The sequence below is a fragment of the Erpetoichthys calabaricus genome, chromosome 12 (assembly GCF_900747795.2).
Source record: "Erpetoichthys calabaricus chromosome 12, fErpCal1.3, whole genome shotgun sequence".
Lineage (NCBI taxonomy): Eukaryota > Metazoa > Chordata > Cladistia > Polypteriformes > Polypteridae > Erpetoichthys > Erpetoichthys calabaricus.
This window is the reverse complement of record NC_041405.2, coordinates 89,298,106-89,320,240: the sequence shown is the minus strand read 5'-3', so window position 1 is coordinate 89,320,240 and position 22,135 is coordinate 89,298,106. Positions and strand designations below refer to the sequence as shown.

Here is a 22,135-nt window from a genome sequence, read left to right as displayed (position 1 = left end):
AATATGGCCCAAAAATGGCCTATATATGAGGGCATTTTGAGTCCAGAGGGCCAAAAATAGAGGGATCCACCAAAAACTACTTGCAAAACATAGATGTCAATATGCGTTGAACTGTATATCATATGTGGGTGGTTTCTTGTACTGGTGAGTCAGGAGGCGTCAGGCAAAAAAAAATGAAAGGATTTCAAAGCATTCACATGAAAACAATAAGACAAAAGGGAGCATCAGTGAGCAAAAAACAGTAAATGTTGATATTTGTTACATTTATGTATTGAAAATAATTCCTTTCATTTAGCGAATGGTTGTGGCATCTTTAGCAGCAATACAATCAGACATATGTCTAAGGTAACGATCAGTTCCTTACAGAGCTGTACACAAATTTGTATTGACTCCTCCTTGTAGAACTGCTTCAATTTGTAAAACTTGTGTGTTTCTGAGCATGTATTATTTGTTTCAGATCATGACACGCAGATTCTGGCTTTCCATAAGCTTGGAAGTAATAGAAGTTATACAGAAATGGATAAATTGATGGCTAGATCGATGCCCCTGTACTGCAGGCTATACAGTATAAACTCCTACTTCAGTATAAATCAAAGTGGCCATGGCTTCAAAAGGAAAGATAAAATTGATTCATTCATTCCATTTTAAAGGCTGGATAGACTCAGGTACTTTTGTTATCTATTCTTGGAATGTTTAAAAATATAATACACATAAAAGTACTTCATCAATCTGAATTACAACTTACACATTAAAACACTTCCATATCTCAAGTACAGTAGATACCATATCCAATTGACATTTTAGCAAAGCTTAAGTTATTGGTCTTAAGTGATGGAACTGCTCAAACCTCCCATCTGATGAACATACTTAATTCAAAGTTTGGGATCATAAGTAGCAAACGCTTATCCTAGTAGCTTCAGGAGCAAAACAAGATTAAACCCAGTACATGGTGTCATAGCTGGGCACGCTGATGCACAGGGTCAGATCTTAAGTCCACAGGCCCCATAAGTCAGAAACAATGTTTGAATTCAATAGTAAAACACAAATAAAGCACAACCTTGCAATAACACACCCCTCAATAACAGAAATTAAGAGATAACACAATCATTGTTTGGTGCCTTCCTTCCACACATGTGATTACAAAATTCCCAGTCACTTAACTCGAGGCTGTCCTCACTAAAGCCAAATGAATGGTGTGCCGCTGGATTTTGTTGACACACAACACATACAGCAGCTCTGTATCTACCGACGCTCACAAGCTGCACCTTAAACATCCACCGGATACTGAGATCCACCTGGACGATTCTGTTAAGTTACAAACAATAATGTTAAAGCCATCAAAATTATTTCTGTTAACGACGAGTAGGGGAACTTTCCTTTCTCCTCTTTTTGATGTTTGAGAATTTCCTAATCTGCTTGTTCTTCTTTTTTAACTCCTTTAAAATCAATTAACATTTTTTACAAAAATAAAATCTTGCTTAACATCCTGACTCGTCCAAACAATACAGGCCATCACCATGAGCTGGTCTAATTACAGCATAAAACACAACTGGTGAAAAAATATAGAATAATAATTAATAAATCAGCTGTTCTACCTTACAGATCCATGTGTCTGGCTTTTCTCATCATAGATTTATTATCAATAAAGTCCAAGTTATCGGTCAGTTCACTCTCTGTGACCACTGGATTGAGCAACTTGTTAACAGGTTTAATTTTCATGAGGGTCCCTTGTCATCGCTATGCCTAAGTTTTTTTGGAATGTTAAGTTAAAATTTAGTGAAACCCCATATTGACACAGAAACGACCTCCGAATTTTAAAAGCTATTTGTATGATTACTGTGCGCCAATGATCTGCGATTAAATTCAGTTTAAAATTATAAGCATGCCTTCCATTAAGTTTTGTGCCATCTTATTTTATTTCTTTCAATTACATGGGCCAGATAAATGATTTTATAATCATTTCTTCTTCTGCGTTATGTTTTGTTATATAACTTGCTTGGCATGTTCATAAATGATGTGGAAGTGGAACGGTAGGCATGAATTTTAACACAACCCACCACACTGCTCACAATTAATGTGACTTGATCTGAAACATTAACCCTCGCAATGAACGTTATGAAAGATCTTTCATTGATGTCACAGCATCCCATTAGTTCTCATAATTCCATTTTTATTTCATTTGTTTCTCAAAAAAAAACAAAAAAAAAAAACAAGAGTTCATGTCACTTGCTGAATAGCAGATTGCTTTCATAGACAGTTTAATTGCCAAAAACTGTACAAAGATTAAAAAGGCCCAGTTAGTAGACAAAGACAAATGCTCTTTTTAAAAAGTTTCTGTTGGTAATATTAATCCATTCCTTTCCTACATCTGTTTTTTTTTTCTATTATTTACAGAGTTGTAGGGATGGAGTTGCATGGTGACATAGGGGGTAGCTCTGCTCTCTTACAGCTCCAGAAAGCCAGGTCACCATCTGCCTGGGGTTTGCATTATCTCCCTCTATGTTTGCATATGGTCCTCTCAGGATAATGTTTTAAGGTCCACCTCCCATTGCTGCCAGGATAGGCTCCAGCCCCTGCTATCTGGGATTTGAATTAAGCAAGCTTAGCAATGGATAGATTGTTGGATGGATGGACTGTAGAGTGCCTTGTGTTTTCATGACAGTATTGGGTACAAGGCAGTAACCACCTCAGGGCACACAATCAAAGAACCTTTTTTCATACAAACAACTTAGGACTTTACAGAGTTGACTATTTAGCAGCATTAACTCTTGTCATACTCAGAAGAAAGTCTTCTTAATTACTCATTGATAAGTCAATCACAGGTTGGAACGGAGTTGCATTGGAAGCTGTGCAAACGTACAGAACCAATGACTTTTAATTTATTGATAATCTGATCCCTCTGTCTCATTACACCATACATACTGAGAATATTTTTAACTTGGTTGTGTGATACCACATCTTAGCACCAATTTCCAAATCTTTTTTCAAATATCTTATAAAACAAGCAAACCACTTTGAATCATGTTTTGAAAAAGTCTCCGATTTTTATATGTCTTTCCTGACTTTTATATGATTAATATTACTTGAATTAATGTCAGCATGTCATGTTAGGCTTCTGTGACCTCTTGTGGCCTTGGCCTGCTAATTGTACAGCTTTGTTAACACATTAGACAGTAGAATCCCAGGAGTCATACTACTGCAGGTCTTTACCTAGGAAACTAAAATAAAATATCAAAATAAAAAGAAAATCCATTTGGAATTCATTAATTTTCCTAAAGTGACTTTGTTTAGGATGTGAAAAAACTGGGAAAGAACAATGTGAACAAAGGGAGAACCGTGTGTGTAAACCACACACAGAGAATACACAGAACTAGGGACTTTAAAGATGTGAGTCCATGACAATAACCACTGCACTACCCCTTATCTTCTTGTTGTTGTTGTTCTTCTTCTTTCAGCTGCTGCCATTTAGAGGTCACCACAGCGGATCATCCATCTCCATTTGTCCCTGTCTTTTACATTATTTTCTGCCACACCAACTGCCTTCATGTCCTCCCTCACCACATCAATAAACCCCATCTTTGGCCTTCCTCTTTTCCTCTTGCCTGGCAGTTCCATCCTTAACATTTTTTTCCCAATGTACCCTTCATCTCTCCTCTGCACTAACCCTTATAAGCTTAATTAAAATAAAAAATACACCCAAAGACTATTTATCAATAGCCATGACAGACATTGTCACATGGAAGATGTAGGCAAAGGCATTATAAAAAAACTGTTCCTTAGAGATACCCTAACCTTAGTGCCCACTGTGTATCCCAGAAACATTTTTCTCTTTACTCCATTAACTTTTAGTTCTGCCTAAGTAAATTTTAGCAAAAAGCTCCACTTATATTTTCAATTATTGCAGCCTTTCTACAAGTAAACCCAAGTCTTCTGCAATGGAAGAAACACAGAAAGGGGCACCAATGCCTTTGAGGATGCATTTGCAGGCAGGAATGAAGTAACATCATCAGTTACCTACACAATGCTGGAACAGTAGTAAGAGTAACCTATTATGCTTCCAATATATACTATGGCTAGGTTGTAAGGTATAACTTTCCTTTCTCACAGTACTGAGTGCTAAATATCTATCAGCAGGGCATGTGCAGGCAATGCCATTTAAAACATAAGCAGGCATCAATTCAGCATGTATGTATGTAGAAATGAATGGGAGAACTGGCAGGACTCAGGATTAGAAGGCAGCACGGAAATGAGCCCATGAGCATTGAGAGGAGTAGCCATGCTTAGATTTTATACACAACAGTGTCACAAGTATATTAAGAATGAGTTGCCCCCTAAAAACCACCCAGCCATTTGCTTTTCTAAGGCTAGAAGCAGACAATTAATGAAAACATGTGAAAGAGAGTGGCATCATTTTTGCAGATGGCTACAGTCAGGTCAGCTAACAGCTGAGTGCAACCATGGTGCCAAAAGAGAAAGAGAATAACTTGAATTCTGCTTCTGTCAAGAAAAAAATATTCCCCAGACTGATGAATCATAATTCTGCCTGATTCATGTAAAATAGAAGACTAGGATAGGGTGAAAACATCACACAATCTGTTTTACTGTATGTCGGCCATGCAGGCTGGTTGTGGGAACTTTTATTTGGCAAGTGTTGTGTTCCTTGATACAAGCAGATCAACATTTGAATGACACGGAGAAATCAGACATTTGTTGTAAAATAAGAAGCACCGGTGACCTTGTCTGTTTTTACAGGTACTGTCCCAGCACTGGACTCTAAAGATGTTCTCTTTTCAAACAACCACGCTTTGCAATTGGCCTTACTTGGGTGTCTATTTGATTCATTTTTCATTGTCATTTGCTTAGTGCACCATGAGATAGGGAGCACTACAGAGTATTTTCCCCCTGACTGTAATTCCCTTAACTCTTTCACTGCCACACTTGATTTTAGACGCATTTTCTGTAGTTGTTCTAATCTGCCACATTAAAATTTAATCTGCATTTAACAAAAAAAAAAAGTTTTTCTTGGCTTGGTGAGTAGCTAAAGTTTAAAAGTTTGTCATCAAATATCACATTTGTTTTCATCTCATGGCATAAGAGTTTCACTTCCGCTGAGTGTAAGCACAGCCGGATTGCTCTGGCTAGCATTTAACAGTTGATTTATGTAAGGGACTCTTAGGTTCTTTATTTTATTATTTCTTCTACTGATTTTTCAAATAAATGAGTCAAGTTTTAATCTCTTATTTCACCTTCAGCATTTACTAACGCTAAATTCTTTTCAGCTAGGTACCATTGCTGAGCTGGGCTTAGGCCATCAATTGGCCTGAATCCAGCCCTATTATTAGGATATGATTAAGGGAGCAAATTCCACAGAAAATATGTAAATTAATCTGGAAATGGCAAAAGAGAGTTAAAAACTCAAAACTATAAAAAATATGAATACTTGTAAACTTCTTAGAATATAAATCCCACAGTACTAATCTTTCCTAAATGCAGAATAAGAGAAAAAAAAGAAGCTAATTCTGCTAATTCAACAATGACATAATGACTCACTGATTTTGAAAATGCTTAATGTCCCCCAAATCTACACTTGGAGACCACTGGCTTATTATAACACCGCACAACAAAGTTTTTGCTTCTTGAACACTGTTGGGTCTTTCGTATAGAATTTTGGATGCTGAATATCACAAATATCACATCAAAATTTACCCATCCCGTACCGTTGCAGAGAAATCTTCAGTTTTGTCATGATTTTTTCTTATATTTGTATCCAAACATTTTCGCTCCCGTAAGTGACTTATCAACAATGGTTTGTGCGGCCTGGGCATGTCCAGGCATGGAATCAGGCCAGGTTGGAAACTGTTCTGTGGAAGTTGACATCCTGGGCAGGTCTGAACGAGCCTGACGCTATCTCAGCATGCTATAAAGGTGGCTTGCATACACCGATCCTGCTCATTTGGTTAATATAGATAGTCAGTGTGTACGTATAGTATCCATATATTAAAGTACAGTATCTGTAGCAATAAAACAGTAAGTAAGCTTGATGCTATAGACGTTTTGGTGTCGGGCAATATGTCTCATCAATATCGTAACAACCGCAATACATTCTGCTATATCTATGGCGAATATACACTTGCACCTCAGAGACGTTGGATGACTGCTCTTGTGAAGAAAGCTTATCATCTGACAAGGAATGGGTGCCTCACATTTGCTGTGCGACATGTGCTATCAGTCAGAGAGCCTGGTTCAGAGGCACTCGAAAGACGATGCTGTTTGCTGTTCCGATGATATGGTGAGAACAGAAAGACCATGTGATGGATTGTTACTTCTGTTTGACTAATGTGTCTGGTTTCTCTGCCAAAAACAAAAAGTCAATTGAATATCCTAATCTGCCTTCAGCATTGAGACCTGTGCCACATGATGACAGTCTTCCAATTCCGAAACCACCAGAGGATTGGACCTTAGACGAACCAGATAAAGAAACTGCAATGCAGGGTACTGACAGTGACATTGACCCGGATTTTGAACCACACTCATCAGGCGATCCACATCTGATAACACAGTCTGAATTGAATGATTTGGTCAGAGATTTAGGTCTGTTAAAAGCAAAAGCTGAGCTGCTTAGTTCGAGACTGCAGGAATGGTGTTTGCTGTCACCAGGTACAAAAATTTCTGTGTTTCGAGGCTGACATCATGATATAACCAAATTTTTTGCACAAGTCGACATTCTCTGTTTCTGTTGTGACATTGAAGGATTGTTCTTGGCCTTGGGTTGTGATCACAACCCAGAAGAGTGGCGTCTCTTCATTGATTTGTCAATGTTAAGCCTGAAAGCTGTTCTGCTACACAATAGCAATGTTTATCTTTCAGTACCTGTTGGCTATGCAGCACACATGAAAGAAACGTATGAGAATATGGAACTGTTGCTGAAGCATGTCCAGTATAGCAGGTACAACTGGAATATCTGTGGAGATCTTAAAGTCGTTGCTCTATTACTAGGATTGCAGCTCGGCTATACAAAGTACTGTTGTTTCATCTGTGAATGGGACAGCCGTGCCAAAGAGTTGCACTATTCTCGACAGAACTGGCCACTCTGTAAAAAGTTAGTTCCAGGACAGAAAAATGTGGCACATGAATCGCTTGTCGACCCAGCAAAGATATTTTTGCCTCCTCTTCACATAAAACTGGGACTCATGAAGAATTTCGTGAAAGCACTGAACAAGGAAGGGGAAGGTTTTCGTTATTTAAGACAGATATTCCCAAGAATAACTGATGATCAAAGAGGGTATTTTTGTTGGCCCCCAGATCAGACATGTTATGAGTGACAAGCGGTTTGAAGATCTGTTAGTTGGGCCAGAAAAAATTGCCTGGAAAGCCTTCAAAGGTGTTGTTGACAATTTTCTGGGCAATTACAGAGCCCCAAACTACATTCAGCTGGTAAACAAACTTCTCAAAGCATACAAGACAATGAAGTGCAACATGTCATTTAAGATTCATTTCCTCCACTCACACTTGGACTTCTTTCCCGCAAATCTCGGTGCTGTCAGTGATGAACACGGTGAAAGGTTTCACCAGGACATTGCTACGCTTGAGAAACGATACCAGGGCAACTGGAATCCGTCAATGCTTGCTGAGTACTGTTGGACACTGCAACGTGATGCACCAGACATTGAATACAAAAGAAAATCAGGAGCAAAACACTTTTAATTCTGTTGAATTTAATAGCTTATGCGAAACATAAATGTGACTAAAAACGTTATTTTCAGTAAACATATAAATGTCTATTTCTCAGAGTTCCTAACTGATGCAGTAAAACCAAAACTATATTTGTGCATACCCTGTAGGTACCTGTCAAAATCAGCAAAAACTTTTCAGGAAGCAAGACTTTTCAAAAAAATTGTAATTAAGTGCAGTGTAATTAAACCATTCTCAGATTTTTACACTTGCTGACTCTCAGACTCATTTTAACTCAAGAAGGTTGGTATTAATAGATAGTGAAGTTAGTTATGTTCTAACATCAGGATCCAATACTAAAAGCACTTATAATTAATATGGTTATCAACAAACTACTATGTTTGAGAAAATCTGTCTCATTTTTAACAATAATTCATTAACAGAAAAGTGAAATATAATGTAACCTAAATGTTTCTGAATTAATCAGTGTCTAATCAGAATTTACTGAATTTGCTAAATTCAGTTGTCCATAAGTTCTAGTTTTCCCCTGCTAATTTATCACTTGAAATATGTTACATGAAGGATTTCATTACACCGGAATTGGTCCAGGACTGGTTCCTTTCTTGTGCCTTACGTAGTTTAGATAGACTTCTACCCCTCTACCCTGAACTGGATTATGTAGTTTTGATAATTAGTGGAGAGCTGGATAGATTTATCTATGCCTCAAAAATTGAGAAAAATGTCTCCTTCATATACTGTAGCATCATAAGTAGAGATCAACTACCTTGCCTTCACTTTTCTTAGAAATGCATGTGGACACAGGAAAAAAGCAAATAAACAATCCACATCAGAAATCTCGCTGTTTGACCTAGTCTGAATTACTGCAATACACAGTAACAAAAAATGCAGCAGGAAGTAGTTTTATGGCTTGGAGGCCACATGAAAAACCTACTGCTCTTGTATTAATACTAGCAAAGATCCAATAGACTACCAGATGAGTCACAGTAGGATTACCTTAATAACAACGATCACTCACACAGCATTGTGTAAGATTTATAGTTGGACACTTGTAATTATATGGCTTATAAGTTTGGTCAGCCTCATGTAGGGACAGTAGGTTTTTTGAAAAACAGTTTTATACAAATGGTTATTACCATCACAGACAATAAAATGAGGGCAGAAACTATTCACAGTTCTTCTGAAAAAATAAAAAACTTCATCCTTCTTGGAAACACAAAATGGGGAACCTTACATATCGTAGTTGAAGGAACAGCTTTTTAAAATGTAATGTAACATTGTGAAAAAATATAGCCTTGAGTAGAAATATCAGCACTGTTAATATTTTACAGAGATGGTAATGCACATCGGGTGATAGCAGCCATTCATCCATTTTCAGTGCAAACACTGACTAATTCAAAGCAATGGGCCTGATCCTTAAGTAAGTAACAATGGTCAGGAACCACTTAAGCTCAGACCTGCCCAATGTAGAACAACTAGCTAAATTTACAGTATATTTGCTTCTTTGGGATGTTGAAGAATAAACAAGGGTATCTAGAAAAAAACCTACACAAACAAGGGAGAAACATGAAAATTTCACACAGAAAGTGATTGGGCTGGGATTCAAACTACTCAGCATACTGGAAATATATTAAACAGCCACTATACCCAGTGTGCCACCGTGTCACAAACAGGCGATAATTGTTAAAGACCACCTTCTTCTGTATACCCTTATGTGTATATTAATATTGGCAGCTGACTCAATCATACATCTATTAATATATTTCACTAATAGCTTTTTACATTACAGAGTCTAGGAGAACCAGACATGTTCCCAACAACTTCAAAAACAAGATGGGAACAAACCCTTTATGGGCTGCCTGCTCATTGTTGGGCATAATCATCATCATACTCACACTCACACTGCACCAGTTTACTGGACAGTCACCAGTTAAGCTACCTCAAAGTTCTTATGGGAAATGAAACATACAATAAACAACATCAAATTTCTAAATCTCTTCAATTCAGGGTTGCTTATGGCTTGACCACAAAAATACATTTAAAACACCATGTCTGCAAAATGATTACGTATGAATTTGAAACAATGTTTGTTTTTTATTATGCAAATTTGTTTACAGACATTTATGTGTATGCAAAGAAACAAAGTACAATACTGAATGCACAGCATATGTTGACCTAATATACAAGTTAGGTATTGACAATTTTTTTTACATTATTGCTTTATGGTTTTGTATTTGTTTGTCACTTTGAGCTGGTCATGAGAACTACAGAATACTTAACTTTATACACTACTGTACACAAAGTTAAGCATTAAAAGTGAAGTATATCGATGAAGCAAGCGTATGTGGAAGAAATTCAGTGTCACAACACAATGAAAGTCATTTAAGAATTCCAGTTTTACCTTGTATTTGACAAATAGTAAGTAACATTTTTAAATCTTGTTTCATAGCCAAATATAATTTAGGCATTGTCAACAAAATGGAGTTCCATTGTCCTGTACCCTGAAGTGAAGGGTTAATAATCTGAAGTTGTGCAGTCAGAATTGGAAATTCACAAGTCTTCCTGCAGCTTGATGTCTCTGTGGGGTCACGTCATAACGTCAATGAGTGGAAAGCAATTCAATCGGCAGCAATTTAAAGGAGTCAGTCAATCAAAGCACGGCTGACCAAGATGAAAATAAAAAGAATTTCTATTTCTCTTAATAACACCAAACTGAAATTGGACATAACACACTTTCATTTTCATTAGGGGATAAAATTGAAAAATAATTTCAATACATGTCAGGTTTATTAAACAATTAAACAATGTTAAGACAGTGCATGCAGACCTTAGGTTTTATTAACAGCCTATTCAATAACGTAGGAAAGTAAGAGGATCTGAACTAATTAGAAAAACATATGTCATTTATCAGACAAACATTGTGCATGGAAAGATGCAGAGACTTATTGCACTGTCTCAAAGAAAAGCAAAATATGTATATTTAATGTAAACAAATATGAAAAATTAAAATATGTTCAGTATAGATAGATAGATAGATAGATAGATAGATAGATAGATAGATAGATAGATAGATAGATAGATAGATTTCATCTCCAAGTAATACAATTACACAAGCATAAGAAGTGTTGGAAAATTGTTGTTTTAGGGAAGACTTACTGCCCTATAACTTAAAACCTGAAGAAATATGCATGAACATGAATTAAGGTGATGCAATATTTTCATTTGGCACATACGTCCATAATGACAAAACATCAATGAAGTCACTCACTAACTAATAAGTATGAGATCTAATAGAAGAACATCTAAAAGCATAGCAATAAATAATAATGTGAACCTACAGCCATTTTCATGCTTGCATAATTATTACACCAAGAGAGTCACATCCAGGCTTCAACAATGCACACCCCTCACCCTCACTGCTGGATGTCTACATGTTAATTTAAACATTATACCCATATGTCTTCTCTGGATGACATCCCCTGCCTGAAAGCACTGCCCCACCCCCACACCATTAAATTAAATTCTGAACATGCGCATGCACACATGCCCAGCTATCAAGGGAATGTTGGTTTGGGCCTTTTTAAAGTGCCTATTCCTTTTATTGTACTGCAGTACATTTGTAGAAAGAAAGAAAGAAAGAAAGAAAGAAAGAAAGAAAGAAAGAAAGAAAGAAAGAAAGAAAGAAAAGAAAGAAAGAAAGAAAGAAGAAAGAAAGAAAGAAGAAAGAAAGAAGAAAGAAAGAAAGAAAGAAGAAAGAAAGAAAGAAAGATGTGCTTGTACAGACTTTTTCTGTATATTATATTAATTATGTAGCTTAGGTGAGCTTTCTAAATGAATACCTCACACTCACACCCTTATTGTATTTACTGTTTGACTGGGTTTCTAAGCTGGAGAGAGCTGTAAAAACTGTGCACCAGGATAGCAAATTCTAATCACAAGCCCACAATATCAGGATTGAGCTACTCGGTTTCTCAAATGATCTAAAAGCATGATGCCGTTTGAAATTGTACTTTATTTTGGCAAATGCAAACCTCAACATTTTATCTTGATGTATCTAAGTATCTCCAGGCAATTCCACGTCAATCTCTTTTCTCTGCACTCAACCGCATCCACCTGAGAGTACAAGTCACTTTTAAGAACATTCCTAAGTTGGACTGACATGAAGTTTTTTTGCCAATAGCAAGGCCCTGCATGGTACAACAAACCTGTTGCTACTTGATACAATCACAAATTGTCATTCTGAAGCTTCTCAGTTGGACTTTTAGGTATTTCATAACAAACTTACACTAAGAACTGTCCAGAATGTGCTCCTAAAAAAGTGAATGCTGTAGTCTGTGGAAATTAAAACAAAATATCTGGGTAAAAACTAATAAAAATGATCATTAAAGAAAAACACCTTTTTTTGTAATTAGTTTTCATGAAGTCAACAAATATGGAGAATATCCCTTGTGCACATTACTATATCGAACTTTGTACAGGATCACCAAAAAAGATTTCCAGAATTTCCAAAATATTCTGTTTCTCTATACAGAAGAGAAAGTTTTAATTTATGTAACATTTTAAATATTCAGGGGTTTTCAGTCAATATACAGTGCATCTATCTGTCAAACCATTTTGTGAACCTGGCTTTACTAATGCTTAGTTAACGGATGTCAAAGTCCATCCTTGGAAAAGTGAGTGCAAGTCAGGATCCCTCCCTGGTGGGGCACTGTTTTATCATGGTGCACACCCATACACATATCTTCACTCACTCATATCAGTACAGTATTCAGTCATGAAGCATCTCAGTATTTAAAATGTGGAAGAAAATGAGGCTTTCTAATAGGAGACTCCAGTAGATATAGGTAGAACATGGTAACTTCAAAAAGATAACGATCTGACCAGCGTTCAAAACAACAACAACAGTTTATCTCTTGTATAGCCCAAAACAATACAAGTAATGCTTCAATGGGCTTTAACAGGCCCAGTTTGTTTGGCAGCCCCCCAGCCTTGACTCCCTAAGAAGACAAGAGAAAACCAGAACTCCAGAACTGTGAGGAAGCAGAGAAAAGTCTGTATACCAATACACATATACAGTACTGAATATAAGTGTGTTTTCATGTAAACAACGTCTTTTTTTATAAAATTAAATGAGGTTGTTTTTTTGATATTTTAGTCATTTTCATCTTCTATTGGTAAATCCTGTATGTTGCCAATGGGGAGACTGAGATTTATATGAATGGTGAACCCCAATATTACTTACAGTACAATTGAATTTGACAGAGGTGTTACCCTTCCAGCTGTGTTCTGTAGCAAAAAGTATAAATGGGTCTGTTCCTTCATATATTGTTGAATTTCTTATTTCATATTTACCATCCAGGGCTATCAGGTCCTCGGATCATTTATTATTACCATGTATTCCATGGATATGTCTGAAGCTTATGGGTCCCTGTCATTAAGTTGATAGTAAAGGGCTTATTGTTAAAATGTGTTAAGATTTGTGTGTATTAGTGTTGTTTTTATATTTTTATTAGCTGTTAGCTTCTGGGAATTGTGTTTTTTCTTTTTTGGTTTTTATTGTAAAGTGTTTTGGTCAACTTGTAGTTGTGTTAAATGTGCTATCTAAACTGATAGATACTTGACTAGGTCTGCCTTGACTAGGTCTGACTGGAAGCAAAAAAAAAAAATATTATTTAAGTGTAAGTGTACAAATATTTAATTTCAGCAAAACTCTTTAAGAGTCAGTTTGTTAATGAGTGTGCCCTACGATGAATTGGCTCACCATGCTGGGTTGACCTCTACCTGGCACCCAATGCTGCAGGATACATTTGGGCTCCCATACTACTGAAATAGATAGGGTACAATAATGGATGGTCTGATGATCTGTTCAGTATTAGTCTACGAGTAGTAATTGTGTTGTATAAAAGATGATGTTTTTATACTCCAGAACTCCACACTTTACTGCTTCTGGTCTGTAAATACAATTAGTTCATGACATGATTGAAATAACGGGTTGTCACTTAGCACTGTTGCCTCACTGCTGAACCCACCTAGATTCACATCATTGCCCACTGACTCTCTGTGTGTGATGTTTTCACTTGCCCCCATCTTTCTGTGGGTTCTCTCCCAAGCACTCCTGTTGTCCTCCACATTCCAAACATACAGTATGTGTATTAAGCACATGGAGAATTGGCATGTCACAAGTAATTGTACATGTGTTTGCATGAGTGTGACATGCTATCGAACAGTGTGTGCATGTGTGTGTGTGTGTGTGAGTGTGAACTGTAAGGGATTCTCGTGCCATCCAGGGCACAGTCCTAACTAGTGACTGATTCTACTATGATAAGCTCCAGCACTCCATGACCTTGTATGTAGTTATCCAGAAAAAATAGCTGCTATAAACTGCTTTACCAACTACACTTAAGTGTATTGGCCACTTGACACAACCTGAAGTGCAGGTAATTAATTAGAGTTCTATACATAAAACACAATGCACTTGAATCCTTTCAACACATCAATGTTTTTATGCTTTCTTTTTAGGTATGGAAAGGGAAAACTACATTAAACCTCGAGCACAATATGAGAATAACAATGAACCTAATTTTCAGCAGGTTTTATAACTGAGGTCAGTGGACATTTCTTGCTCAGCAGTGTTCTCTCCATGCAGGAAAGGGTTAGTTGTTCTCTCTGCTCCTAGTGCTGCTGCTGCTTTGCTTATATAACACACTTGCATACCTCACTTCCTGTCTTTGGAGAAAAGAAATCCATTTATAAAATATATCACCTCAACTACCTCCAGTAGGATAAACCTTTTCTTAAAGCCTATTATTTGACAAATGCAAAAGACTTCTGCCAAATGACCTTGTTAAAAATAAGCTTCTTTATGACCCCAGAATTAGATTTTTTCCCCCCACTTACAGATTCAAGCAAAAAACCCTCACACTGATTGTGACGTGACTTTTGAAAAATAAGAAATTTAACACAGCACCATCCATCTTGAATGCAGCTACTTATTACTTTAGATTTTGCAAAATGTATAATTAAATCCACATATCTTCAAATAATGCAATTTATATTTGCCAAGAGAAAGAAAAAAAAACAATGAGCAGTATTAGAAAATATAATTTGTAACCATCTTTTTTCTTCTGCATCTATGCTAGGTACATAAAATGTAGGGTTGTTTTTGTACAATGTTTATTAATCAAACAGAGGCCTTCACCTAGCAGTCATTAATGAACAGAGGTGATCAATTAATCAATCTGCATTTTATCTAACATCCTTCATGGTGAGCCCCATCACAAGGTGTCTTACACGGCAATTCATGTTACAGTCCAACATGACCAAATCAAAGGCATGAATTGTATAGTGGCAGATACAGAAAGACAAAAAGCATATTCATAATAATCATTGTGATCATCATCTTGAAAATATAATTCTCAGTAGGAAATACCAAAATGGGAAAAGCCGGCTTTCTCATAATTCTTTGCACATCACTTGGTGGTGCAGTTGCTAGCAATGCTGCTTCGAATCTAGTTGAATTGTTGGCTTTATATCAGCCCGAGTGAGTGAGTGAGTGTAGCTGTTTGCATGAATGTGCCCTGTGACTGACTAATGCCACACCAAGGATTTACTCCTGCCATTACCTGATGCTGCTGAGATAGACTCACTTTTTCTGGGATCTTTAGATATAACAAGCAGATACAGAAAATGGACAAACACATAATAATTAAGTGGATGTTCTTCCAGAAGTCATTTCTTTCTTTTCGAGTGTTCTATTTGAAAGCCTTCGATATTATGTTAGAATATGTGAAGAGCACTGTTCTAAAGAGATACACCTCCAATAATAGATCTTTTTTGGTAGTTGTAAGAAATGACAGACAAAAAGTTTTTCAGAAGTTATTACACCAAACAAATACAATTATAATACATAAAAATGAACTCAACTTCTTTATACTTTTTCCCTGATGAGTTTTTTTCAGATGTTTAGTCAACTCTGGACTGTAATAAATGCTCAAAGCTGCATGGATGGATCTAAGCAAATCTGGCAATCCCTTTTGCTTTTCAATTTCCCCGGGTGATTAATATATGTGTTATACAAGTGATGTATACTTCCAAAAAGAATTTCACAGACAAATGTGGGTAATTACTTACTGTAGAGGAATGTTATATATCCATCGCTTTGTGAAACACATTATTTGTAAGCCTTACAGTAAATTACGTAAAATGAATTACATCAGTTTCCTTGATTCTATGGTAATGCCGAAGATCTTTGGGGGAAAAATGGTCCTTGAGATACTGTATCGATATCTGCCGCCTCCATTTTCCTTATATACTCTCCCTTACACCCAACTACATGTGAGCCACATCTCTTCATTTCTACATTCTAAGTCCTCTCTCTAAATGTGGGTTCTGTTCCTGCATTACATAGACATAGCTTCTCTGTTAGGCAAAAGGACAGAGTCATTCAGACCCAAAGAAAGAGAAAAGGTGAACTAATATGGACTCCTGTAAGGAATACACACTTTCCATCCCATTTAGAAAATCAACTGGCCACTCAGCATTTCATGATGGATGGCACAGAAGGAGTTAACATTTTGTTCCCTAGGCGATTTATACACCAATATCCATTTTAGAAGGCAAGGAAATAGCAATAAACAGATCTCAACCTCAAAACCAACAGATATGGAGAGATTTCAATCTACATATCCTTTTGGATGTTAGTTACTTTAATTAGACATTTTTTAATAGAAAATCATCAAGCGCTCCCACTGAAAAAAAACATGGACAATTATTTTTTATCTTTTGATGCTTTTCCACAAATGCAAATACACATACTATATCAGATCGTGTAAGTATACCTGATGTAAAAATGAGATGCGCACTAAGATAAACAATTAACATCTAAGAACACGCTCTCTCTCTCTCTTTTTCTTGCACTCACATCAAAAAAAATCTGCTCCATTGTATAAAGCACAAATTGATTTGCATGCTCGGTTTTGTCTTATGCTCACTTAATGTCTTATATTTGAAGAGATATTCATTTTTATGTTATATCTTTTGCAGGTACCTGCCAAATCTCAGATAAATATTGTGCATAAAAGCATGTCTAAATTATTTTTAAATAATGTATGGACGAGTATGCGTGTGTGCGTGTGTGGATGCATGTGAGTACATGTGTGGGTGGGTGGATATTAGATGTTTCACAGTACATCAAACAGGTCAATATAAATGTGGCTTTAACAATAAACACAAATTAAAAAGACATATATTACAAACAAAAGGTAAAAAAGGATTTTAGACATTTCTGTTTTTCCTTATATTACCTAATCAAGGATTATAATTTTTGTCAACAGACAAGCAAATATACACATGGACCAATTAAAACTGACATGCAAATATTCACAAATACAAAAATACCAACATAAAAAATTGGCAACTCAGCACCTAATGCACCCCATATACTTCAATGCAAATATTACCTGATCATACCAGTCACGATTGGAGCAAGTACACTCTGGCCACCATCCACCTTGTCCACCAGAACTGTTGCCATTCACCTTGGGACCGCCCTTGGACTGGCCTTTTGGGTTGGGGCACCCAGAACCCCCAGAAGACATCATCTTGCCCTTACTCCTGCCAGCAGTTCCCCCGCTGCCCACACCTCCTCCACTACTGGCTGAGGGGGGTAAGGTTTGGCCACCACCAAAACCAGAGGGGTACCCAAAAGGGTCAGGTTGCCAGTCTCCATAAGATGGGGGGTCCATTCTACGAAGGGCTGCCATGCGAGTCACCTCATAGCATTCCGGGCACTTACAGCAATGGTGGTGTTTGTGCATGCTGGCTGGATGTGTGAATCCTCCTCAGATTGTTCACGAAATGTTCCACAAAAATGGACCAAAAATAATTGTAAGAATAAAAAATAACACCCGTTTGTAGATCTTTTCCTCTTTTACATGTTCTCTCCAAAGGAAGATGAAATAACCACAGAGGGAGGAAGGAAAAATAGTCTTCTTCGTTACGTATTGATTAGAAAAAGAATTACTTTGTACAGCTCACACAATCAGAGACCTGCCCTGATTGATATGGTAAAGAAAATCTTCTCTTGCCACGCCACGATCACAGTGTTCACAGAAATATAGACTATGTATATTTATATATATATATATAGATCTCCATGTATTTAAATACATATATAAATATAGCTGTATAAAATGTCTGTCTCTCTTTTCGGATCAAACCTTCATTGTGCACACCTTTCCTTTCCTCATTTTTTTTGTCTTGCCTTGATGGTAACAGGAATCGTCTCACGCTCTTTCCTGGTATCTTTCTTTATCTCTTTCCCTCTCTCCCTTTTTTTCCAGCCTACAGAGAGAACAGCTTCTCCGGGTTGCTGCTCAGCCTGCCTGCCCTACTTGCTGATTATACAGAAGGATGCAAGCCAGAGAGAGAGGGAGAGAGAGAGAGAGAGAGAGAGAGAGAGAGAGAGAGAGAGAGAGAGCAAGCGCAGCATCCCTCCAGCACCTCAGCCCTGACAGCTCCAACCAATCAACTTGTAGCACAGCAACACCATCAGCAACAGAGCAACACTGAGCGCTTCACTGGCTCTTCTTAAAGGAGACTCGCTCTTTTTTTTCCTAAATAGCTACACACACAATATTCTAACTATGCATTGCCAGAGTAATTTTGAACATTATCAGTAAGAACCCACACAGCCTCAGCAGAAAGGAAGGCAAAAGCCTTAGCATAGGCTTGATGATAAGTGATAAGTACACAAGTGATTTCATTGAGGCCCTCCAGTACTTCTGAGATAGGGTAACTACATGGTATAGCATCTAAATGGCCCAGACACATTTCTCTCAGGATAAGAGTTTGGATGTCTGCAGGTATAACTATAGAAACCCAAACTGTTAAATGGGACTATATAAAGGACACCTAAAATTCAAATTTTTTTTTAAGCAGGACATGATTTCAGCTACAGTAGGTGCATGCTTTACATCTAAGGTAACAATAATTATTACAGCAATTGATTTAGTACATTTTAAGTAAGCTATGATTAAACCTGCATAAACATTTCACTTTAAAAAGGGGGAGGCACAGCAATTTTATCTCTTAACAATAGTAACTCCAGTTTAAAGATAAGGTCTGTTATAGATCTACTGTGCATAATCAGTTAATTCAAAAAGCTGAAGTTAAGATTCATACAGCCATAAAGAAAAGTTATCAGACCCATCTTTTACCATTATATGATGTGCATATTTTCTGATTTAGAAACTGATTTTCTCACCCTTACTTTACGGTGTCCATCTGATCATTCTCTATCCAGGTCTATGTTACTAATGCTTAATTTTGTTTTAAAATTCTTGTTCGTTAGTTAAGTTCATACTCTAGATATATGAAACAAAATGTTACAGTGGCTGAGTAAAAAAATGGCATTGCTGATGAGAATTGCAGTGCTTGACCACTGTCTATCGCATTGTTCACAATCACAATGTAGCTTAATGTATCGTGTACACTGAGGGTGAAGACGGCCAGTGGGACACAACATTTCCAAAAGTATGTGAATCTCTCTTAAGATCTATTTTCTCAATTAGATTTTTTTTTTTGCGATCATTGCAGTGTTATATTTTACTTAAGTCATTAAAAACATTTTTAAAGGATATCAATTTCCAAGTACACAGTTAACTTATCTATGCATAATAGAACTTCATTCAGCTCCAATACTATGTTTCTTCCAGGCTAGGACTGTAAAAAAGAAATAAATCACATGAAATTACCACAATTTTAGAGTAAAGAACTGAAATAATTTCAAATTAAAACAGCAATTCTTTTCTTTAACTTGCCTCTCTTCAACACAGCTCAATCTGCAGAAATGAATAGTTTTAATTACAAGACAACTGTGCAAAAAATTATAATCACCCTTACTGCACAACCATAATTACTGCAGAGCCTGTGAATACAAAAACACGACTGAAAGCAACATTACCACGGAAGCATCTGTGGACAGAACCTTATTCACCACAATATTTCACTGTTTCAGTTTGATAGACTTGCGTGAACATTTGTGAACACAACAGAGTGAAAGTTTCTTTGGTGCTTATAATTTTGGAGCACACAGATCTTAGTCTGCTGCTCTGCAGTGCTTTCATATTTACCCAAAATGATCACCTGAGTTTAAAGTGACGTTTTCAGAATTACAACAGCTGTATTCAGCTGACCATAAATGTGACAGTATGTGAAATATAGCGCAATTAACAGAATGGATTCAGTACTTAAAACTGACACACTGAAGAAAAACTTTACAGGATTAAAAAATGTCTCCTTAGAATATCCTTCAATAATGGTCACTATTTAGGAATCCAAATACACAGAAAGAAGAAATTTGCAGATATGAAAATGAAAGATATCACCTATAGTTCTGAATATATATATATATATATATATATATATATATATATATATATATATACTGTATATAATTCTTAGTTGACTGAATGACTAACTTACTCATCAACAAAAATCCTATTTTCCATTACATTAAAATGGTGAAATTTGGCAGGACGGTACATCTAATAATAATAGTAATAATAATAATAATACATTTTATTTATATAGCCCATGCTCAACCCAGGAGAGCTTCTCCAGGCTGGTGGTAAGGCTGTTCTCCTGGCATTGCAAGCAATCTGTGCGTCCATGTGGGAGTTGGGAGTCATCCTAACTGACTGGAAAACTGGACTTGTCGTCCCTATCTGGAAAGGGAAGGGTGATTTCCTGGATTGAGGCAACTACAGGGGGATAACACTGCTCTCAGTGCCAGGTAAGGTCCTTGCTAGGGTCATCCTCAGTAGGATCCATGATCACTTGCTCACCTACCATCGGCCAAAGCAGTCTGCTTTTATGCCTAAGAAGTCTACCATCGACTGCATCCTGGCACTGAGGGTTCTCATGGAGCGCAAATGCAAATGTTGGCAGAGATTCTTTGCAGCCTTTGTTGATTTTCGTAAAGGGTTTGACTCAGTTGATCGAGATGCCCGGTGGGATATCCTGAGACTTTGCGGAATCCCCCAAAAGTTGCTGGATATCATGGCCGGCCTATACACTGGTACTGTGAGTACTGTGTAGAGTGGAGGCAGAACCTCTATTGTTTTCCCAGTTGATTCTGGGGTTCTGAGTGTGTTCTTGCTCCAGTTCTGTTCAATGCTTTCATGGACTGGGTGTTGGGCTGGGTCATGGGATCCAGTGGCTGTGGGGCATCTGTTGGTGAAGAAAGATTTACTGGTATGGTCTTTGCTGACAATGCTGTGATGTTTGTAGAGTCAATGGACGCTTTGATCGGGGCACTTGAGAGACTGAGTGAGGAGTCTGAGTGTCTGGGCTTGCAAGTGTCCTGGATAAAAACCAAGATCCAGGCCTTTAATGACCTCTTAGGCACAGCCATCAGCAGTGTGTCTGTCTGCGGAGAGAATGTCGACCTTGTCGAGAGGTTTACTTACCTCGGCAGTGACATTCATGTCCCTGGTAACTCTTCCTGGGAAGTCAGTAGAGGGATTTGGAGAGAATGGGGGTCATGAGGTCGCTGGAAAGTAGTGTGTGGTGCACCTGATATTTTTTCAAAAGGATGAAGGTCCAAGTCTTTAGAGTCCAGGTGCTTCCTGTCTTGCTATATGGCTATCCAGAGACCTGAGACGAAGACTGGACTCCTTTGGTACAGTGTCTCTTCAGAGAATCCTTGGTTTGACTTTGAGTCGATCGAGCGGTTGTTCACGGAGTCCCAAATGAGGAAAAAAATTATCTGCATTTTGAGAGAGTGTCAGTTACAGCACTACGGCCATGTGATGCAATTCCCCGAGGGTGATCTGGCTTACAGGATCCTCATTGTTGAGGACTTGAGGGTCTGGACCAAGCCAAGGGGACACCCACGTAACACCTGTCTGCGGCAGATAGATGGTGATTTCCGGGGGGTTTGACTGGACCCCGTGTCTGCCTGGGGGATTGCCAACCAGGATCCCAAGCTGTTTCATCATGTGGTGGGTGCGGCAAAATGCTGTACCAGTGTATGCTCCCGACCCGACCTGACCTGACCCATGCTCATTTTGATATTTTATTATTTAGGGGTTTAAAAAAAATCTACAATAGAAATACTAAATACCCCTAAACCCCAAAACGCTTTGACTGATTGATTGAAATTTGATGATATTATAGAAAAAACAAGATTAGCCAACCTGTGCTATTTTATTTGTGAATATTTTTATTTGTTTATACAGTATTTATTAATATTATGCTAACATACATGCTCTTTGTTCCTCTTAGAGGTGGCTTTATTCAAATGAAGGATGTAGCAGAAATGATTGACAGGCTTGCAAACAGTAGTACTAGCCAATTGGGTGGGCAGATGATTGAAGAAGTGGAGGATTCCAGGACAGGAAAAAAAATATGTGATCACATTAACATCTACAGTGAAGTATGAAAT

General features: G+C 37.4%; 1 protein-coding gene across 6 annotated transcripts in view; it reads right to left on the bottom strand.

Annotated features, from left to right (window-relative positions):
- dlg3 (discs, large homolog 3 (Drosophila)) overlaps positions 1-22,135 on the bottom strand; it is a 380,072-nt gene that overhangs the window by 247,303 nt on the left and 110,634 nt on the right. For 2 of the 6 annotated variants that reach the window (XM_051934946.1, XM_028815838.2), the window contains exon 1: positions 17,148-18,120. The exons of 3 other annotated variants lie outside the window; for them this stretch is intronic. In XM_051934946.1, coding sequence (XP_051790906.1) covers positions 17,148-17,504 — 357 coding nt within the window. In that variant the 5' untranslated portion in view covers positions 17,505-18,120. Of the gene's footprint in view, positions 1-17,147; positions 18,122-22,135 lie in introns of those variants that run through there. One more of the 6 variants, XM_051934944.1, reaches the window with a different exon arrangement.